Source organism: Arachis duranensis, chromosome 9, assembly GCF_000817695.3.
Source record: "Arachis duranensis cultivar V14167 chromosome 9, aradu.V14167.gnm2.J7QH, whole genome shotgun sequence".
NCBI classification, from domain to species: Eukaryota; Viridiplantae; Streptophyta; class Magnoliopsida; order Fabales; family Fabaceae; genus Arachis; species Arachis duranensis.
Genome location: NC_029780.3, coordinates 8,226,801 through 8,246,263, shown reverse-complemented (window position 1 = coordinate 8,246,263; position 19,463 = coordinate 8,226,801). Strand labels below are relative to the sequence as shown.

General features: G+C 32.4%; 3 protein-coding genes across 6 annotated transcripts; 1 reads left to right on the top strand and 2 right to left on the bottom strand.

Moving 5' to 3' along the window:
* The first annotated feature begins 4,622 nt into the window (after positions 1–4,622).
* Positions 4,623–7,773, top strand: LOC107464362 (putative F-box/FBD/LRR-repeat protein At1g66290). The gene is made up of 4 exons (XM_016083291.3): positions 4,623–4,708; positions 5,818–7,077; positions 7,157–7,357; positions 7,519–7,773. The coding sequence occupies exons 2-4, from the start codon at positions 5,827–5,829 to the stop codon at positions 7,771–7,773; spliced, it is 1,707 nt and encodes a 568-aa protein (XP_015938777.1). The 5' UTR covers positions 4,623–4,708; positions 5,818–5,826.
* A 157-nt stretch (positions 7,774–7,930) lies between these two features.
* Positions 7,931–13,964, bottom strand: LOC107464468 (serine carboxypeptidase-like 20). The gene is made up of 14 exons (XM_016083387.3): positions 13,546–13,964; positions 13,203–13,348; positions 12,262–12,338; positions 11,507–11,629; positions 11,302–11,404; positions 11,186–11,223; positions 11,013–11,114; positions 10,605–10,685; positions 10,278–10,523; positions 9,580–9,645; positions 9,378–9,499; positions 8,800–8,913; positions 8,480–8,525; positions 7,931–8,254 (listed from the first exon to the last, which is right to left on the bottom strand). Exons 1-14 carry the CDS (start codon positions 13,686–13,688, stop codon positions 8,171–8,173), a joined length of 1,491 nt encoding a protein of 496 aa, XP_015938873.1. The 5' UTR covers positions 13,689–13,964; the 3' UTR covers positions 7,931–8,170.
* Positions 13,965–15,635: 1,671 nt separating this feature from the next.
* On the bottom strand, positions 15,636–19,463 carry LOC107464537 (pentatricopeptide repeat-containing protein At1g71420). Of its 4 annotated transcripts, none has more exons than XM_021130984.2 (4): positions 18,776–19,463; positions 16,876–18,699; positions 16,664–16,770; positions 15,636–16,527 (listed from the first exon to the last, which is right to left on the bottom strand). In XM_021130984.2, the coding sequence occupies exons 1-2, from the start codon at positions 19,376–19,378 to the stop codon at positions 16,990–16,992; spliced, it is 2,313 nt and encodes a 770-aa protein (XP_020986643.1). In that variant the 5' UTR covers positions 19,379–19,463; the 3' UTR covers positions 15,636–16,527; positions 16,664–16,770; positions 16,876–16,989. The 4 variants fall into 4 exon arrangements, with proteins under 4 accessions (XP_020986643.1, XP_020986644.1, XP_052109820.1 ...); XM_021130985.2 differs by having other exon boundaries at positions 16,664–16,761; XM_052253860.1 differs by having other exon boundaries at positions 16,664–16,758.

The following is a 19,463-nucleotide window of genomic DNA, read 5'->3' as shown; positions in this document are numbered from 1 at the left end:
ACACCAAGTTGGACACACCCGACATGTTTAATGTTCATACACTGCAGAAGGAATGAATCGGTTGCATGCCTTTCATGCACTTCTTGGTTTCATGTTCACAACAAAACTCTTTCTTCAATCTAAACCCTTTATATATTTTAAATTAAATCTGATTGGTTTTAAAAGAATGGAATATGATATTTCACTAAAGCAAATGACATACCAGAACCGCTTCCATCTAGTTATATGTGTATATAAAAAAAAAGTGATGGTGACTATATAACAGGAATAGATTGAGAGATTCTTGTCATATCCTTGATAAACCTGCAACCAATTAGGAAATGAAATAAGTCCAATCTAGTCATGATTGATAATTTATGTTGAAAATAATAAAATATTAAAATTTTAGTAGGACCAATACCAAAAAATGTGCCTAGCCATGCTTAGGACGGCACACAAATTAAATCGTATTGGATATAATCTATAATTTTATCTTATTTGTACTGCACTTATTAAATTGGATACGATATTTATTTATTTTTTATATTAGATCCGATTCATATTTATGGCTCGAATATCGACTCGAACATTTGTTTATTATGTGTGAGTTTGTTTGGCAGATATAATGTGCATAAATTACTCATATGAATCGTGTTTAGAATATCTCAAAAACTGTAAGTTGAGTTATGATGATAATGAATATGTCAACAAACTCAAAAGATATATAGATTGGTGTATAATCATTCATACTTTAATTTTATTATTTGTCAATTCTATTTTTATCTCACTAATTACTATTTTGTTCTCACTATAATAATAATAATAATAATAATAATAATAATAATAATAATAATGAGAGACTTTATTAATTTTTTGTACAAATTATCTTAACTAGAAACATATGTATGTTGCTCTTAAAAATAGAAATATTTAGACAAATTAAAATAGAATTAAATTAGGCATGCTTTAATTTAATTATTTGTCAATTCTATTTACCTCACCAACCCACTATTATCTTAGTCAGCTAGTTTCTTTATCATATTTATAATAAGATATCAACATATGTCTTTATATAGTTAGTAGGTGTGTGTATTTAGAGAATAATAAAACACACATAGAGACTTAACAGGTTAATTGGTTAACTTTACACAACACTAACTAATAGGTGTGTGTATTTAGGGAATAATATAAACCTAACAGTTTAATTGGTTAACTTTACACAATACTGATATAATAACCAAATCGATTGATTTCTAAAAAAAAGTGTATTATAATTTTTCATATATGATAATTAAAGTAACGAAGCCTAGCTATTTTATTGATTCATCATATCACAATAATAAGAAGAGTTTTCTTCTATAATGCTATCTGAAATAATTATGTTCATCTCAATCGCATTTATTTTTTGATTTTGTACGCTACACTGAGCATGTTGAGCTTGTCTTTCTTTAAAAAAAAATTATCGGGTATATTTGCATAATTAAAAAAAAAACTATTTTAAGGTCTTTTTTTATTATTTTTACAAAATATATGTCCAAAAAAAATTCATTTTTTCACCTGTTTAAACTTATTTACTCCTAAAATATTATCAATAAAAGTTCTCTTGAATAACAAAAAAAATTAATAATAACATAAGATTTAAATTTAATTATTCTAAATTAAAATATAACATAAAAAATAAAAAACAAAATATCATAAACTATGCTACTTATATAAGACGTGCGAATATACGAATCAAATTCGCAAATATCACTGTCAAATTCACTATCTGATCTTACTATAATACAGATCGAATATGATCCAATTCGATAATTCTATAGACTGAATAACATCCACAAAATTCAGATTAAATGCGAATAATTACCACAAATATATAAACATTATCTAATTTATGTACAGCCCTAACCATGTTATTCAGCCTTTTCTAAAAAAATAATACTTGAATACTAAAGAAGAACATGTTACAAAATTTCAAGCAAGTTCCTTCCATCTAACTGATTCAAAAATTTGAGATTAATGAAGATTAGATGGAAGTGTGTACCTGCAACTTGACCATTCGATGACCAAGGCCTCCATTCGTCTACTTTTCATTCCCAATAAATCGAACAAAATCCCTCAGTGCTTTTATTAAGTTTTAAAAATATTTTTTTAAAAAAAATGCAAATACAATACATGATATTTTTTAAAAATTTTTATCTTCTAAAGTAAGTCTGAAGAAATGATAAACATGAAGGATAATCCCAATCAAATTCTTTAGTACAATTCATAAAATTAAGCTCCCAAAAAATTAAACAATGTGTAATAGTGATATGAATTTTGGGGAGTATAGCAATTTACTAATAAATTTGTGAGACAAATAATAGAATACAAATAATAACAACTTGTGTTAATATATTCTTTTGGGGGCACATTGTCCTCATAAATAAAGGTTATAAACTCATAATCAAAGTATCATTAGTCCCCTCTTATATTGGCAATCCATCCAGAAAGCGTTTATGAAATTTAAAAGACTCTTCTGGTTTATATTTTAGAATTGGTAAATAATTAAATTCGTTCTTAAAAAGGATTTTGTTTTTTTAATTAGTCTCCAAATAAATTTTTTTAATCAAATTTATCTTTTAAAAATTTTTAATTAATCGTGTTAGTTTTTATGTTATTTTTTTTGTTGACGGTGCCAAAATTTATTAATATAGCACACTAAATAATATTACAAACACATATATGGGTTTTAATTGACTATTAACATGATAAGTTTATAAAATTATATCAAATCAAAACCTAATTGAGAAGAGAACTTGAGGCATTGAAATATCTCAATTTGGAATTGATTTGATCTAATTTCATAAACTTATCATGTTAGCTCCTAATTAGGACTACTAGGTGTGTGTTATGGTGTTACTTAATGTGTCACATCAATAAATTTTAACGCTGCAAAGACTAAAATAACTAATTTAAAATATTTGAAATGACGAATTTAGTTAAAAAAATTATTTAATAACTGATTTAAAAAATAAATAATTTTTGAGAAACTAATTTAACCATTTACTTTATATTTACTTTATGTCCGGCTCTATGTGCCAATATAATCAATTAATATAAAAATTTAAAGGATCCAAGTGTAATTTAATATACAATAAAGTGTCATTTTTCCGGTTTTTTACTGTTGTAATTATTTTTTGATATATCATTCCATTCATTGTATTTAAAAAGTATCCAGATATATGTGTATAAAAAAAAGTGATGGTAACCATATAACAGGAAATCGATTGAAGGTAAGATTCTTGTCATATATCCTTGGATAAACCTGCAACCAATTAAGAAATGAAATAAGTCCATTTTTAGTCAAGATTGATAACTTATGTTAAAAATATTGAAATCTTAGTAGGACCAATACCAAAAAATGTGCCTAGCCATGCTGTTCAGCCTTTCATACATAATAATAATACTTGGATACTTAAAGAAGAACATGTTACAAAATTTCAAGCAAGTTCCTTCCATACAGATTCGAGATGGAAGTATGTACCTGCAACTTGATCATTCGACGACCAAGGCCTCTGTTTGTGAAAATGAATTCTCTCTATTTTTTTATTGAAGAAAATAAAATGTGATCTCTTTTCTTTAATTTTATAAGTGGGACCAGAAATGAACAAGAAAGAGAACAATAAATAATAAAATCAAACACTAGACACTATTTAATTTTTTTTTTCTATTAGAAAGGACCCATTTTCTCCATTTGTCTGCTTCATTCCCAATAAATGGAATAGAAAGAAGGGACTAAAATACACTTGAAAGTTCACATGATTACACTTCAATCATTTAATGAGACACGCGTGCACATTAGTTATACATTGCGACGGACACATTTATCCTTCCGACCATCGGCATGTGGCGACGTTAAATGATTAAAGTGTAATTATGTCCAACGTTTGAACTTTCAGGTATATTTTTGTCCTTTCTTCCTAAACAAAATAAACACGAAAAATACTGTGTCCGCTGGAGTGTATAAATGATGTGCACGCGGAACTCATTAAATGATTGAAATGTAATCGTGTCCAACGTGCAAACTTTCAAGTGTACTTTTGTCCCTTCTTCCAATAGAATAAAACCCCTCAGTGCTTTTATTAAATTTTAAAAATAACAATAATTTTATATTTATATATAAATATATAATAATTAATTTGATAATTCATTTTTAATACACACATAGTATTTTTTAAAGAATAATTACATTATATATTAAAATTAGTTACTAATTAATTATTCATATAAAATATATATTAAAATATAAAAAATATTAAAATATATAACATTGATCTAGTAATATTAAAATATTGTTCGGTCACGTAAGTATATTATAATTATTAGACAAAATAAATTTTTATTCTTTATGTTTAATTAAAAAATAATTAATAAAAAATAAAAAACAATTTACTTAATCAATAAATTGGCCAGCATTATCTTAACTGAAAATTGACTAAAATTACAAAAATATAAATTAACCTGATAACTTCCGTATAAGATCATAATTTAAATCAATTTTTATTTTACATAAGATATTATTAAAATTGAATAAAATATTCGGTTTATATTGTATTAAATAATAGGGATCATATTTAAATTTAAACACCCCTCTCTCTCTCTCTCTCTCTCTGTTAAACTCAAAACCGCCACTCTCTTCGCGCCATCTCCCTCTTCTTTCAATCTTCGGTGACTGAAATCTGCGTTCCAGGTTCGGTTCTAAGTTCTAACAATCTAGCGGTTATTATCATTGTTAATTAACCAATACTGCCATTAAATTAGCTGTGATTATGTATCTTTTTCTGCACGTGTGGAGCTTCTTGTGATTCTAACCCTAATTTGAGTATTCAAAGCTTTAATTTATTCGGCATGGGGAGACAGATTGCTGATTAGTCTCTCTGATACTTCTTCCTAACGCTGAATGTATTGAACTCATTGATCAGTATGCGATTGCTTAGTGCTTAATATAGAGAGAGTAGGGACACACAAAATCAACCCAAGTGTAAAAATTCTCAACAGAAATTTTACTGATTCCAATATTTATTAGCACTTCTGCATATACTGAAAGGTTTCTTGGCAAATAATCTTCAAATATTGCACAGAGAACATAGAGTTAGAAGTTTTCGACTTTGCTGCTTTAGCTCAAATCCTTAAAGTTTCAGATTTTCAAATATCATGCTTAAATGGGTAGAATGTTCAGAACAATTGTGGGTTGTGTGTTACTAGGATTTCTTTTCGATGCTTTCTACATCTTCTATTAATGGATTAAACAAAATTAGGTGATGGGAGCATTGCAAAAAAGCAATACATAAATATAACAAAGAAGTTTTATATATTGTAATGATTGAACTTTGATTCTTTTTGTTCTTACTGTGTGGTCAAACTTAATATATAATGGGCACAAATTAAATAATGTATAACATTATATACTTAACACATCCTTCATCTTATTTGTTTTTTGCATCCTAATTAGTGGCGTCTCAGCGCATGGTAATCGATGATGATTCTTGTGGGTTTTGCTTTGTTAATTAGTGTTGCAAAAAACAAAGGGGAAAAAATTCATTAACTATTTTCTGTTTCTAAAAGATTCTCTATATTACAAGGAACATTGCAGTCCTTAAGTCAAATGTCAACACTCAACACTCAGTGATGACCATTTAAGATATCCCCACATTTTTCTTGTTCTCTTTGATAACTTCATCAGGAAAAAACTCTACCTCATGAACCTTATTGATTAATATGAAAAGTGGTATTTTTTACTACCATAATTTGACATGGTTTGAGTTATTTGTTTCTGATATTCTTCTACTTGCTTTGAAGGACACAATAATGGATGAAAAAATGGACCATATATCCGGCTTACCAGAAACCATACTTCATGACATTCTCTCAAGACTGCCAAAGAAAGATGCTATCAAGACTAGTGTTTTGTCTAAGACATGGAGAGAAACATTGTATACCTTTCCCATTTTGTCTATTTGTGACCGAGGATTTATTAGGAAGTTTTCCAAGCGGAAGGAAAATCAACCAATTAAGGCATTCCTTGATCATGGCAAGCAAAGATTGCTGAGGTTCAGTGACCCAGGCTTAGTAATCAAAGAATTCAGTCTCATACTTAGTTTGACCAGCTTTGTTGACCTTCAGCGTATGTACCCTGATGTTGATCAGTGGCTTAAGTTAGCCAGTGAATGTAGTGTCCAGACCCTAAAGCTTTGCCTGCCTACTTTAAAAGAGGATGATCCGTGCCTATGTTATATCTTGCATCCAGGTGTCATTGAAGCAAGATCACTTAATAATTTAGTGCTGAAGGGGAGAATCAGATTTGACAAAGAATTCCTGAATCCTTCAGTCAAGTTTTCCTCACTGTGTGTATTATCCTTGTGCTATGTCCTTTTTGATGATAAAGGTGCTATCAACCATCTTATTTCATATTGTCCTCGAATTGAGCAGATAACCTTGAAGTGGTGTTACATATACAACCCTTCAAGAACAAAATTTTCCTTTATGAAATCCTTAGGCATGCATGGTCTGCAAAACCTCAAGGGAGTTGATATTCAAGGCGTAGAAAAAGTTTGTATTGATGCTCCAAATATTGAGAAAATATATTATGGTGCTGTCAGTTATAAGCCCTCTAAGATAAGTTTTGATAGTTGCAGAAATTTGAGAGCTTTGACCTTGATGAATATGAAGATTGAATTTGTTATTACAAACGAGTGGTTTCTTAATCTGTTTTCTAAATTTCCTTTCCTTGAGAGTTTGGAATTGATTGAATGTTCCATGTTTGATATCATTAATATTGAAAGTGGTCAACTAAAGGCTTTGGTGTTGTCTAATTGTTCTACCATGGAATTGCTTGAAATTGACACTCCAAATCTGTCATCATTTCGGTACTATTTTGCTGGTGACGACTTACCTTCCATATCTTTTCGACAATGTTCTAGTCAACTGGAAGTAAATGTTCATCTCCACATGTTTCCTCCATTTCTTTACCAGTTGGGGAAATTTGTCAAACAATTTAAACCACAAAAATTCTTGACATCGCTCTCGCTCTCTATGCGTCCTGATGATGATCATTATCATGTAAGTATGAATAGCTACTTATATTCTGCTCGTTTACCTATTTTCTTAATATGGTTTTGATATGCCTTGGATTATGCAGGATTGGGAAGAGGAAGATGACCCATATTCATTCCCAGCTACATTCCCTGTGCCAATCATTAAACACTTGGTCATACGGTCTGTTCGGGGAATTAAATCTAATAAGTATCCGCTTCTTGTGAATCGCTTGTTCCATAGTTGGTACCCAGAAACTATTTCATTGAGCTTGAACCCTTCTCATTGCAGTAAAGCATTCATTGAGGTACAACATTATCTCTAAAATTTCTACGTTATTTCTCCCCATTTACATCTTGCCATCTTGGTGATATTCGTTTGTGCTTTTCATCAGTTCAAAATGTTATCTGTGGTGCTTCTAAAATCCAACTCTCATTTGTTCTTTTAAAAAAAAAAAAAAAAAAACAGTTTTTATACTTGATGCCAATGAAAACGAAAAAACAGTCTTTATACTTGATGCCAATGGATATGAAAAGGGAAAAGGGTAAGTCTTGCTCCTACTGTCATCACAAGTCTAAGTGTTGGTTGCATGGCTTCAAGGATGTCAAGGTCACAAGCTCAGTCAAAGATGATGTGAATGTTGTTGATTTTGTTCATCTCAAATCTATTTTAGATAGATTGTCAAGTTCAGATAATATAAATATTACTTTTAGATTAAAATAGTAATTTTCCTCTTGTTAGTTAAAACAGGAATAGAAAATAATATGTTGTCCTGATTTTCACTTCTAACTTGAACAAGAAGAATGTGCTAGTTTTTTTTAAATGATTTTTATTTAGTTTTTGTTTAGCTCTTATTCAAACATATAAAAGGAAAAGTATCGATCTTCTAAGCATGAAAGGATAATCACTATCAAATTCTTTAGTACAATTCATAAAACTAAACTCTCAGAAGGATTAAACAATGTGTAATAATGATATGAATTTTGGGGAGTGTAGCTATTTAGTAATAAACATGGGAGATAAATAATAGAATACAGATAATAACATCTTGTGTTCATATACTTTTTTTGTGGCACATTGTCTTCACAAATAAAGGTCATCAATGTAGCATGAGGCCCTCTCATATTGGCAACCCAGCTAGAAAACGTTTATAAAATTCCAAGGACTCTTGTGGTTTATATTCTGGAACTGTATGTCCAGCTCCCTGTGCCGATGTAATCAATTAGTATCAAAATCTAAAGGAATCCAAAAGTAATTTAATATACAACAAGTGTGATTCTTTCCTGTTTCTTTTCTCTGTCATTATTACTTTTTGATATATAATTGGATAAATTATATTTGAAAAGTATCTGGATATAACCATGTATGCAGTCATGTATCAAAAATTGGTGACTATATAATAGAAAATTGAAGGGAGTAATGTACAAACCTTTATGGTTAGAAAGGTAAGATTCTTGTCATATCCTTGGATAAACCTGCAACCAATTATGAATTTAGTCAACCTCTAGTCAAGATTGGTAATTTATGAGGAAGAACATTTCTGGAATCCGGAGGATTTATGATGAAAATGTGGGATACCAGAAAGTGTACCTAGCTGTGCTTTCATAAATCATAATCTTAGATAATTAAAAGAAGAACATGTTTATCTAGGACTACTTGAGAAGCAGCCACAAAATTTCAGACAAGTTCCTTCCATCTAACTGATTCAAACATTTGAGGTTAACTAAGATTAGAGGGAAATGTATGTACCCTGCAACTTGACCATTGGTTGACCAAGGCCTCCATTCGTCAACGATTTTGTATCCAAGAGATCTTGTCCATGCTTCACTCCCAGTAAATGGAACACACATATCATGATCACCGCTGCCAAAGAACATAAAAGTTCTCTTCTCAACTAACAACTAAAGAGACCCAATTCAATCATAGAATATAACAGCAACTAAAGCAACAAGTTTGATGGGAAAAAGTTGAGATATATTAACATTTTCTAGTAATTAATGGCGAATTTCACAGCACTTGTGCTGTGTCTGTAGAAAACTCCTTGTCCTTGAGGAGGGTAGAAATTCCTTACTTGTGAAGCTAGATAGCTTCTCTATTTTGCAAATTGCAATAGGATTACATTCTTTCTTTATATTATTATATTTTCACCATGAAAACAGATGCATACACGGGATGATTACTCCCATAAGCTTGGTAAATATATATGCTTTTTACAGGGGAACCCTATTCCCCTCCCACCATTTAACCAACCACACAATGAACTGCACCTAAACGATAATAAATACTAATGAGATAAATGTAGAAATGCTGTTGAATTGGTAACTTGCCTGTATATAAGTGCTCGATATCCTTTAGAAGTTAGGTTCTCGTGGTATTTGATCATGCTCCCGGCATCATGGTTGAAGAAGATTACGTCAGTGCACAAAACCCAACTGTTGACCAAACTTTCCTATTTCATCAGAAATATCTCAATTTAGTTCATCCATGTCAACAACCAAAAAATACAAGTGTATCATATTGAAACCTCACCTCTGCAGTGTGAATTGCTTTTCTGACCGCTTCATTGTTCAACCACGCAGTTGCGACCCGATCATCCTTAAAATAATATTAGATCTTGGTATTAAGACAATGAAATCAGCTAAATGAATGATCACTATTTTTCTCAAAGTTGATATGATAGAAACAAGAGGTGTGAAGAAAGAAAATACTGTGAACTGTTTCCTTTGACCAGGAAATGTTTTGTTAATCTCTTCTAAATTGAATTATAACAAATGGAGAAGATCAAAACAAAATTTTATGCAGTAACTGTGCCTTGATGTTATTAAGAAATGACCTAGAACATCAAACCCCTTCACACCATGATTTGAACCCAAAGCTTTGGTTTTCTAAGCACCATTATGTGTCACTAGAGTTAGCATATTGCTTTTAAAACAAAATGTACTCCAATCTAGTTTTAGTTTTTATCTGATCATCAAACTTGAAAAACAAGCATTATTTACATTATGTAACATTTCAAACATCATCGAAGACACTTTTAATAGTGAATTTTATTTTAGCATTTAGCACATTCTATATTTCAGGACTTTTTAAAATCATTTTATAATTTAGTTATTAGAATATCTTTTTGCATTATTCGTTCAGAGGTTTAAACAAGTAGACGTTACTTATTCAACAATCAACCAATGAAAATTGACAGTAAAGCCTTAAAGGCAGATAAAGAAGCATACAGTGCATGGAACATTATTGTTGTTGCTCAGTTCTGGCCAAGTTGGTACAATTCCTGCTCTCACAGGCGCTCTTAGGGGCCAAGCACGGCCAAACATTCTTTTCCTCACGGGAAGAGGTCTCTCGGTCTCACCCAACTTCCGGAAGCTAGATGGCAGCCTAATATAGGTTTCTTTATTAAACTCCTCTTCCTCTGTGGCATGATAGCATGGTTCTAGAATGTCATATATGTTTACCCCATCAATTATCTGAAATAGAAAGAATCATCAGCAAGTCCTGAATTCATCTTAGGCTCATTTACTGCGAGTGCTGTGATATATTTAAATTACCTGATCAACTTTTGCAAGCTTGCTTGAGCAATTGTCATTGAGTGGATTATAGAAATTCCCATTGCACTCAGCATTAACCTCCTGTAGCAAGTACCATTGAAAAGACAACAAATCCAATATCAATTAAGAATGCATACTTTACAAGGAAATTTCATACTTGAAAAAGTCACCTCATTCTAAGATTGAGAATTGAAAAAGAAATAAATTAATTCAAATTTAGTACTAGAAGTTCAATCCTCTCAACAAGTTAATCATGTCCAGAGAAAATTGAAATTTGTTTGAAAATGCCTAAAATATGGATTTAAAAAATTCCATATTTCATTTATAAAAATAATTTAATGGTCTATTAAGATAATAAATCGATGATGATTCACTTGGATGAACTTCATCAAAGGATTTTATTTTCACCTGATAGAGATCATCAGAGATAAGTCCCATCCCATGCACAAATGGTACAAGAGCATTGCCATCAAATTGCTCATCACAAACACCATTTCCAACCATGTATCCCTGCATGCAACTACTTCAGCTAACAACCACAGCCTCAAAAAGATATATTGATCACTTATACTTTAAAAGACCTTGAAATTCAGCTTAGGCTTCACACCAGCATCGATTCCTGTGGATCAAGAAAATGCACATTAATTGTGATCAATAACGCATTAACTCAACAATTTGAGGACATAACTTATCATACCTTTTGCTACTTCATAGGCAAGTGTAGGAACATAAACACCAGCATATGACTCTCCAGCAATGAAAAAAGTGTTGGAAAGGAACTCAGGATATAGCTCAAACCACTGTTGGTCAATAAAAAGGTAGATAAGTTAGAAATTTGGGAAGAAATATTCGAATTAACTCAGATATTTTATGTCAAAATTACCCAGTTGTTTCTTATCTACCTTAAGGAGAAAGGCATGTGAATCAATGGCAGTCTTTATGTCTCCAGTGTCGTAATCAGTCTGGTTCTTGGAGTATGAAAATCCCACACCAGCAGGAGAATCCAGATATATAATATTGGAAACCTATAATGCAGAACAGAATCATATTTAAAGTAATCATAAGTAGGAAGTAAGACAAATACACAATAAATAATTGGTGAATTACACAGGTATATCAGGACAACAACAAACTACAGTGACAACAAAAATGGGATCGGTTATATAGATCAAAACAATGTTATAGTCCCCTACCATAAATAATCTTTACATTTAATTAACATCTAAATGTTTTCTTATAGTTTCACCTGTTCTATTTTTAGGCTCCCTCCACCTGTAGCTATTGGACTACAACTACCCTTCATCTGGTCCACACTCCCTATACCCTGTCAGGGCCTTTTCAAACCTTCTCCACACATATCTAAACTATCTAAGACGAAATTCTACCATCCCTTCTGCAATTGGTGCTATCCCGCCTTTCTCTCTAATGTGTCTATTCCTGATGCTATCTTGTTTAGTGTCTATTCATCCATTACAAGAATCCTAGTCTCAGTAATGCATAACTAAGTTCCTGTTGACTTTTCACTGCTAAATATTCAGTCTTTTTCATCTGATGAATTATGCAAATAATGCACCAAGATATCCTGGGAAGGAAATCAGTGTCTATAGAGACAAAAGATCCTCTTCCAATTTTTGATATAGATTAAAAAGTTTCAGACCTTTGACCAGCTGTAAGGATTGAGGTGCAGCGTGGGAAGACCTCCTGCAGTCTTTGCAGGTTCAAAATTAAACGGACCTGAAAGACAATCAATTGCTCTATGATTTATAATTTATAACTTATAATTTATGAATAATAAATATTGAATTTGGTAAAATTGAGCACAGATAGTCATCAACAAAAGATTTTTGAGACTCTGGTCGTGTAAAAACTATTTCTACTGTTCGAAAGTCCATACTCCAGATGAAAATACACACACACACAAATTATTCAATTTACAGATAACCATCAAGATTTCACAACCAAAGGCTGTTAATGAAATTATTTAGGCCATTATTTCAGATGAGATCTACGTAGTAATAAGACATTGAGCTGATTATTCTGTCATTTTCAGAACCGAAACGTCATGTAGGATGAATACAAAATACATGCATATGTGTTCAACAAAACAGTGAAATGCGGTTGTTACAAAGTTGACCTATGTAAACCTTACATCAATTTTATCAGCCAGAATTCAGACAAAATGTGGGAATTTCTGAGGATGAAACCTGCTTTTAAAATAATATAATTAACATATACAAAAGGCCTTGTAGATGGAAGTGATTGACTACAGATCATTGCCACTGAATTTAATAACCAATCACAGAATAAACTTGTCACAATCATGATTCAAAACTTAACACACAAGAAATACCATAAAAGCAGAAGAAGCCATTCCTTCAAAGTTTGAAGCTATCAAAGTCATTTGAATATGAGAAGAGTGAATAATTTTGATCCACTGTCAGTGTAAATAATTTTACCCTGTTAACATATCATATCTTATATTTGATATTAGCTTTCAAGTAATATAATATAAAAAGAGTTAAGCTTGAAATCCGAAATAAAACAAAAAAAAAAAAAGAAATGAAAACAGGAAATTATACAGTCTGTGTCTTGAGTTACCATGCTCATATATGAAGCCATCAAAGCTAGAGCATCCTGGGCCGCCGTTCAGCCACAGAACCACCGGGTCCTCAGCCGGTTTACTTTCCGAAACAACAAAATAATAATACAAGCTCCTCCCATGGTTTTCATCCACAGTCACATACCTTCAATGTCACAAAAAATTGCAACAATAAATAAAAATCAGGCACAATTTCAATAGTAAATTAAGTCTCCGTGGATCAATATTGAACTCAAGGTTACAATTAATACAGCAGAAATGAGAATTAACTAATATTAAAAAAAATTAGTTTCTAGAAAAATTAAAATCGAAAAAGAGCTACTAGAGTTACAAATCATATACCCTGCATAATGCTTTGAAGGCAAAGTGCCATTAAAACCAGGAATTTGAGTAATTAGGGCACTTTCAGGAGCTGATTGGGTCAAAACAAAGCTAAGAAAAATGTGAAGTGAGACCAAAGAGAAAATGCTACATTTATCACCCATCCTATTGGAGCAAATAACAAGAAAGATAAAATGAAAAATAAAAATATAAAAATAAAAATGTGTATTTAGATTTTAGAGGAGCAAGAGCAAGATTCTTGGAGGGGATATTTATAGTGCACAGAAAAAGTTGTTAAAGAATAACTGCAAACACAGTGATGATGGGCAGCATTGGGGTCCCACGTTTTTCGCAAGTAGCAGAGTTAGTTAACTTAAAAGCAAGGTTTGTTTTGTTTCAGAGAATACAGAAACTAATTTCAGATTAATTAAGGGTAATAGTTGCGTTTGTGCTCTGATTACCAAAATCAGCAACCACCTTATGTTTATCTAATTTTATATTTTAATATATATTTAATAAAAAAAATACTTCTGTAAGTGAAATGAAATTAATAATAAATTTATTACGAGATTTACTAATTGTGGTGGTGTTGACTGTTGAATAAGATAAGAAAAACTGAAAAAGTAGTGTGGATAAGAGAGATTAGGCAATGGATCTGAATACGTAGAAGGTAGAACTTAATTAGAAGAAACGTTATGGGTTGGTCCTTCTCGGAAAGAGAGTCTTATTAAATATCTAAAGCTTTTTGCAGTGATGAGAGTATCAGTATTCTTCAGTACAGAAGAGCCATCCAATAAGGCAATAGCTACTCTTCACTCTTCAGTGAAGGCGCAACCTTACACTTGCTCACATACTATTCGTTTATACCAAATTTTCTACCTATTATGTCACCAAAAAAAATAAATTCTACCGATTATGTCTTTGACTAAATCCCGACTTTTATCATTTTAGTTTTTTAAATTTAAAATTATTTATACTAGTCTTTAAAATTTAATTTTGGATATTATGTTAATTTTTAAATTTTTTTAGTATTAAATCAGTGAATTAAATATAAAATTGGATTTGACTTGTCATGTTAGATACAAAATTAAACAGCATCATTTCATTTTAACAACGGAAAAAAAAGAGTTTATAACTTTATATGATGTACAAATTATTTTATCTTTCGTTAATTGATTCAATACTAAAGAAGATTCAGATTCAGGATCAATACAGTGTTTGGAGCTGAATCTTAAAGATCAATATAGTAAATTTTAAATTTAAGATACTAAAATAGTAAAAATCATAAATATCAAAGATCACTATAAATATTGATTTAGTCGTATACATTTATATTTTTTTAAAATGCATGAGTGGCAGTAATTTGCATTCGAGGTATACGTCCGATATTTTATTGTAGTGTAGATGGTCCAAAAATGGTAGTTAAACTTAAATCTTTCGCTAGTATCGTATCTCTTGGGACAAAATCGTGTGCTTCAAGTTGGAAAGAGCTCATAGTACTCGGTGAACTTACAAAAGTAGGTTTCATACCATTTTTATAAAGAATAAAATTTCATTTTTTAGTTTATGTAACGCTATTACTAGTGAAAATATACATTAGTTGAATTCTTATAATACATTAAGACAACGTATAATAACTGATTTGAAATTGATTCTTGTCACATTTTTATATAATTATTTCCAAACAAACGATCATTATAAATAGAATACAATACAAATTGAATCAAACCAAATCTCATTTTCAATTGTTTCAATGGTCATATAGAATACGCCAATATAGATTGGATTACTACGACTTTTGGAACCCAAAATAATAATAATAATAATAACAATAATAATAAAACAATACAAACGCTTACGTTTAGTCTTCATAAAACGTAGTTGCAACTCAACAGTTATCTTGCCGTGTAAAATGCTAATGCTAATGCCAGATTGCCAGTGTCAATAAACTTCAGGGCACAGCAACTTCATAATAGAGATATAGTTTAACAATGAATCACGGTTAATAGACAAGTAAAGAATACAATTTACTGATTTTAAAATTTAAAAACAAAAATATATTTTTTATTTTTGTTAATTGTTGACAGTTCTAGATCACTGGCTAATTGTACTTTGTTATTGTTGATGCATGACCATACAAAACCACACTAAGAATTCTTGCTCGAAATTTTTAAATAGTAAACATACTTGGAAGATTCTAATTGTAACCTGTATCAGAGAATTAATCCAAAATCAAACTTATTTAGGGTTATATTAGGCTAGTGATAAGATTCCAGGTAGGTGGTTGTAGAGCTCTATGATTTATGTATAGTAAGAGTTTCTTGCATAAAACTCATTCATACTATTAAAACTCAACACATTATAGATCTCTTCATATTAGGCACTGTACCTGCACATTGTGGTCATTTCAAAAAGAAGGGTCCGCACAGAACTCGGAACTCTGCAGAGAAACTGCGGTGCTGCAACTAGCCACAGACAAAGTGTCTTCCTCGTTATCCATGTTGCCAATGCTCTGAACTGCAGAAGTTTGAACTAGGCTGTCCTTGGTGGCAGGAGGGTTTAGATCCAGCAAGCTCGAATTGGAGGAAGAGCTGTGATGGAACCGAACCCAAATCAACTCTTGACAGAACTCACAGCATCTAACAGAAACGACATGGTTTCATTGAACTTCATTGAAGAAGAGATGAAATTGTTGTGGAAGAATGACATGGTTTTGCTGCACTTCCCTGTGCCTGTGCTTAAAGGTGTTTGACATATTTCCTTAAATCATCTTCCTTGGACAGGTTCAAAAGCTTAATAATTTTGGATGCTATCTTTGGACCCCTCATTCTTGGCTTTTCAATATGAATATCAATCAATCCTAAAAAATATTTTCACCCTTCTTCACAATCACCTAGTTCTAAACAGAGAGGTCTGTGCTGACAATGGCACAATGCACCCACAAACAGGCTTCCCTACCACACACTCTGTTGCTTCTTCCATATCCATTGAAGCAAGTAGTTCCTGTTCACACAATCAATTAAAGATAGATTTATGCAATTAATCATTCAAAGTTCGTATTGAAGAATCACACATGTAATCATATCCTAAATATCTTTAATGGATGAAGAAATATTGTTGTATGTTTGATGTTTCTTACCTTCTCCAAGTTCAACATACCCAAGAACTCCACATGCAACCAATAGTGTACTCCAAAGAACTGCTCTTCATGCAAGAAAGTGAGCAACTGTTTCCCTGCTAAACAAGCTCACAACCCAAAGGGTCCACCAAAAATATGCACATTAGTACTTTCCAGTGAGATGAATGTTACAACTTAAAATTTACAATATTTCCACATAAATATGTAAACACCTCTTTCTATCACTTTCTCCAATAACTATTAAGTGCACGGTATTTCTCAACCAGAAGCTCCACCATGGTTGAAACCAGTACTCAAAAAAAGCATTGGGAATTGCAGTTATTATGTTACCAATAATCATTACATGAGCATGCTCCATATTTGAAGTGGTGAAAGCGATTTGAATCTCTCACAGTAATTTCCTTCTGAAGAAGATATGATGCTAACTTCATGAAATTGTGGCAATCCACACAAATGCGGATATTCTTCATTATTTTAACGACGTTCCCAACAAATGGAAACTTTTCTTCATTCATTATGGCAAATACCAAGGCCATTTTCTCACTATGATGCAACATTTGGTTTTCTTTGTGCTCCATTTCAGTGTCATATAAGGCTAAGTTGATCTCTGGTGCATAACCTATCTCTTTCAACTGTCCAACCAATATCTCAAGCCGGTTTAATATGGCAACCCTCTGTGGATGATGTTGACCACCAGAGGAAAACTCGTGAACCTGCATACCAATCTGAACCCAGCTTAATCCAGGTTCTTTCCTCACCTTAGAATCTCTCATTTCCTTCCTAACTAGGCTAGCTTCAGCGAAATTACCACCAGAGGAATATATGTTTGACATTTGTACATATCCCAATGAATTATTGGGTGCCAATTCTGTAAATTTATTAGCTGCTAATTTGGCCAAGTGAGTCTCACCATACTTACGGCAAGATCCAAGTAATGAACTCCAAATCACAGAATCAGGTTTCATTGGCATCTTGCGTATCAAGTCTTCAGCTTCAGATAACTTTCCAGCTCGTCCATAGAGGTCAACCATGCAAGCATAGTGATCCAGTTGAGGAACAATACCATGATCATCAGACATGGAATTAAAAATTTTCACTCCTTGGTCAACAAGTCCAACATGACTGCAAGCCGAGAGAAGTGCAACGAACGTTGTAGCATCTGGATGCATATTTATTTGCTGGAAGAGTTTCAGTGCGTCTTTAGTTTGCCCGTGTAAGGCATACGACTTAATCATTGAATTCCATGAAACCAAATCACGAAATTTCATTTCTTCAAATACTTGTTCAGACAAAGATAAGGAGCCACACCTTGCATAAGCATGTAACAAGGCATTACAGAGAACCGTATCTTCCTGAAACCCTCTTTTAATTATTTGCGAGTGAACAGCCAGGGCATGTTTCTCAGTCACAAAGTATGCACAAGCTTTGAGGGCAATTGAGAATGTATGCCAGTCTGGGACAAAACTTTCACGATGAAGTTGACAGAAAAGGAGGAATGCCTGCTCAGGATCTCGTTCTGCAAACACGGTCATTATAGCAGTCCATGATACAATATCCTGTTGACTTGTTTCAAGGAAGAGCCTGTAGCAGTCGGCAATATCTCCTCCAACGTTTGCATACGATTTTAACAATGCAGTTATCACTTCAACTTTTGAACAAAGACCACTTTTAATAGCAAGACAGTGCAACTGAAAACAGCTTCTTAGATGTATGTTGATATCACCAAAAGTACTACACTCATTCAAGGAAGAGAAGACACTGAGTAGGGTGGCACGGTCGAACCCAATTCCACTGCTGTACATATGAGTAAACAACCAAACGGCTTGACCCGCGAGTCCACGAAATTGAAAACCTGCAATCATTGAATTCCAAGATATAAGATTTTTGAATTTCATTGACTTGAACAGGATCCAGGCATCATCTACTGTATGATCATAACATCCACCAAAGGCAGAACACTTGCTGTACATTGAAATAAGAGCATTTGCAACATAAAGACTGGCATCCAAAGCAATTTTCAAAGCAACTGCATGTACCTGCATCATGCCACATATAATGTCATACAATAAACACATCGGAATCCAACTAAATCTTCAAAGCAACTGCCAGTACCTGCATGCCACATTTAATGTCATGCGCCTCGCAAGCGCTAAGCAAACTCGCCAAAGAAAATTCATTGGGCCGACAGAAGCTAGCCAACAAGCTAGAAAAGAGAGAGAAACATTCTCTGACTAGGCCACATTGGGCATACCCCGAAATAAGAGCAGTCCAAGAGACAATGTTTCTGTGCAACATTTTATCGAATAGGTGATGAGCATATGCCAAGTGACCACACTTGCAGTACATATTTATGATGTGATTAGTGAGAAAGAGATCATTTTGTGCTCCTGGGTGTTTGTCAATTACAAAATGGTGCAAAGCCATGCCATGTTGGAGGCACTTTCTTCTAGCACAGGCATGGAACAAAGTGGCATAGGTCTGAATGGACATAGAAGAGTGTGTTGTGTCGTGGGTGTAAAGTAGTGAAAGAGCTTCTTCCAGGTTCCCTTGGATGGAAAGATTGTATATCTGAGCATGAACGTTTGTGGCTATGGTTGCAACGCTTGAAGTACATAGATTCTGTAAAAAGAAACGTTTGGGGAACATGAAGAACAAAAACTTGGTGGAGCGTAGCATCAAAGGAGTGAAAATTATGCACATCAATGGGAGCATCATAGGTTGTTTTGCACGTTTGTTATTTCACCACTCTGCTAGCATTGCATATTCCAAATGAAACGTTAGCAAAGCCTCAATAGAATTA

Excerpts from the sequence above, each read along its gene's own strand:
- LOC107464362 (XM_016083291.3), top strand. The coding sequence starts at position 5,827 with ATGGATGAAAAAATGGACCATATATCCGGCTTACCAGAAACCATACTT. Across the intron at positions 7,078-7,156 it reads CTGATGATGATCATTATCAT|GATTGGGAAGAGGAAGATGA; the intron begins GTAAGTATGAAT and ends TGGATTATGCAG. Across the intron at positions 7,358-7,518 it reads GCAGTAAAGCATTCATTGAG|TTTTTATACTTGATGCCAAT; the intron begins GTACAACATTAT and ends AAAAAAAAACAG.
- LOC107464468 (XM_016083387.3), bottom strand. The coding sequence starts at position 13,688 with ATGGGTGATAAATGTAGCATTTTCTCTTTGGTCTCACTTCACATTTTT. Across the intron at positions 11,405-11,506 it reads CACATGCCTTTCTCCTTAAG|TGGTTTGAGCTATATCCTGA; the intron begins GTAGATAAGAAA and ends ATTGACCAACAG. Across the intron at positions 10,686-11,012 it reads TCTCTGATGATCTCTATCAG|GAGGTTAATGCTGAGTGCAA; the intron begins GTGAAAATAAAA and ends TACTTGCTACAG.
- LOC107464537 (XM_016083465.3), bottom strand. The coding sequence starts at position 19,378 with ATGATGCTCCCATTGATGTGCATAATTTTCACTCCTTTGATGCTACGC. Across the intron at positions 18,700-18,775 it reads ACATTAAATGTGGCATGCAG|GTACATGCAGTTGCTTTGAA; the intron begins GTACTGGCAGTT and ends GGCATGATGCAG.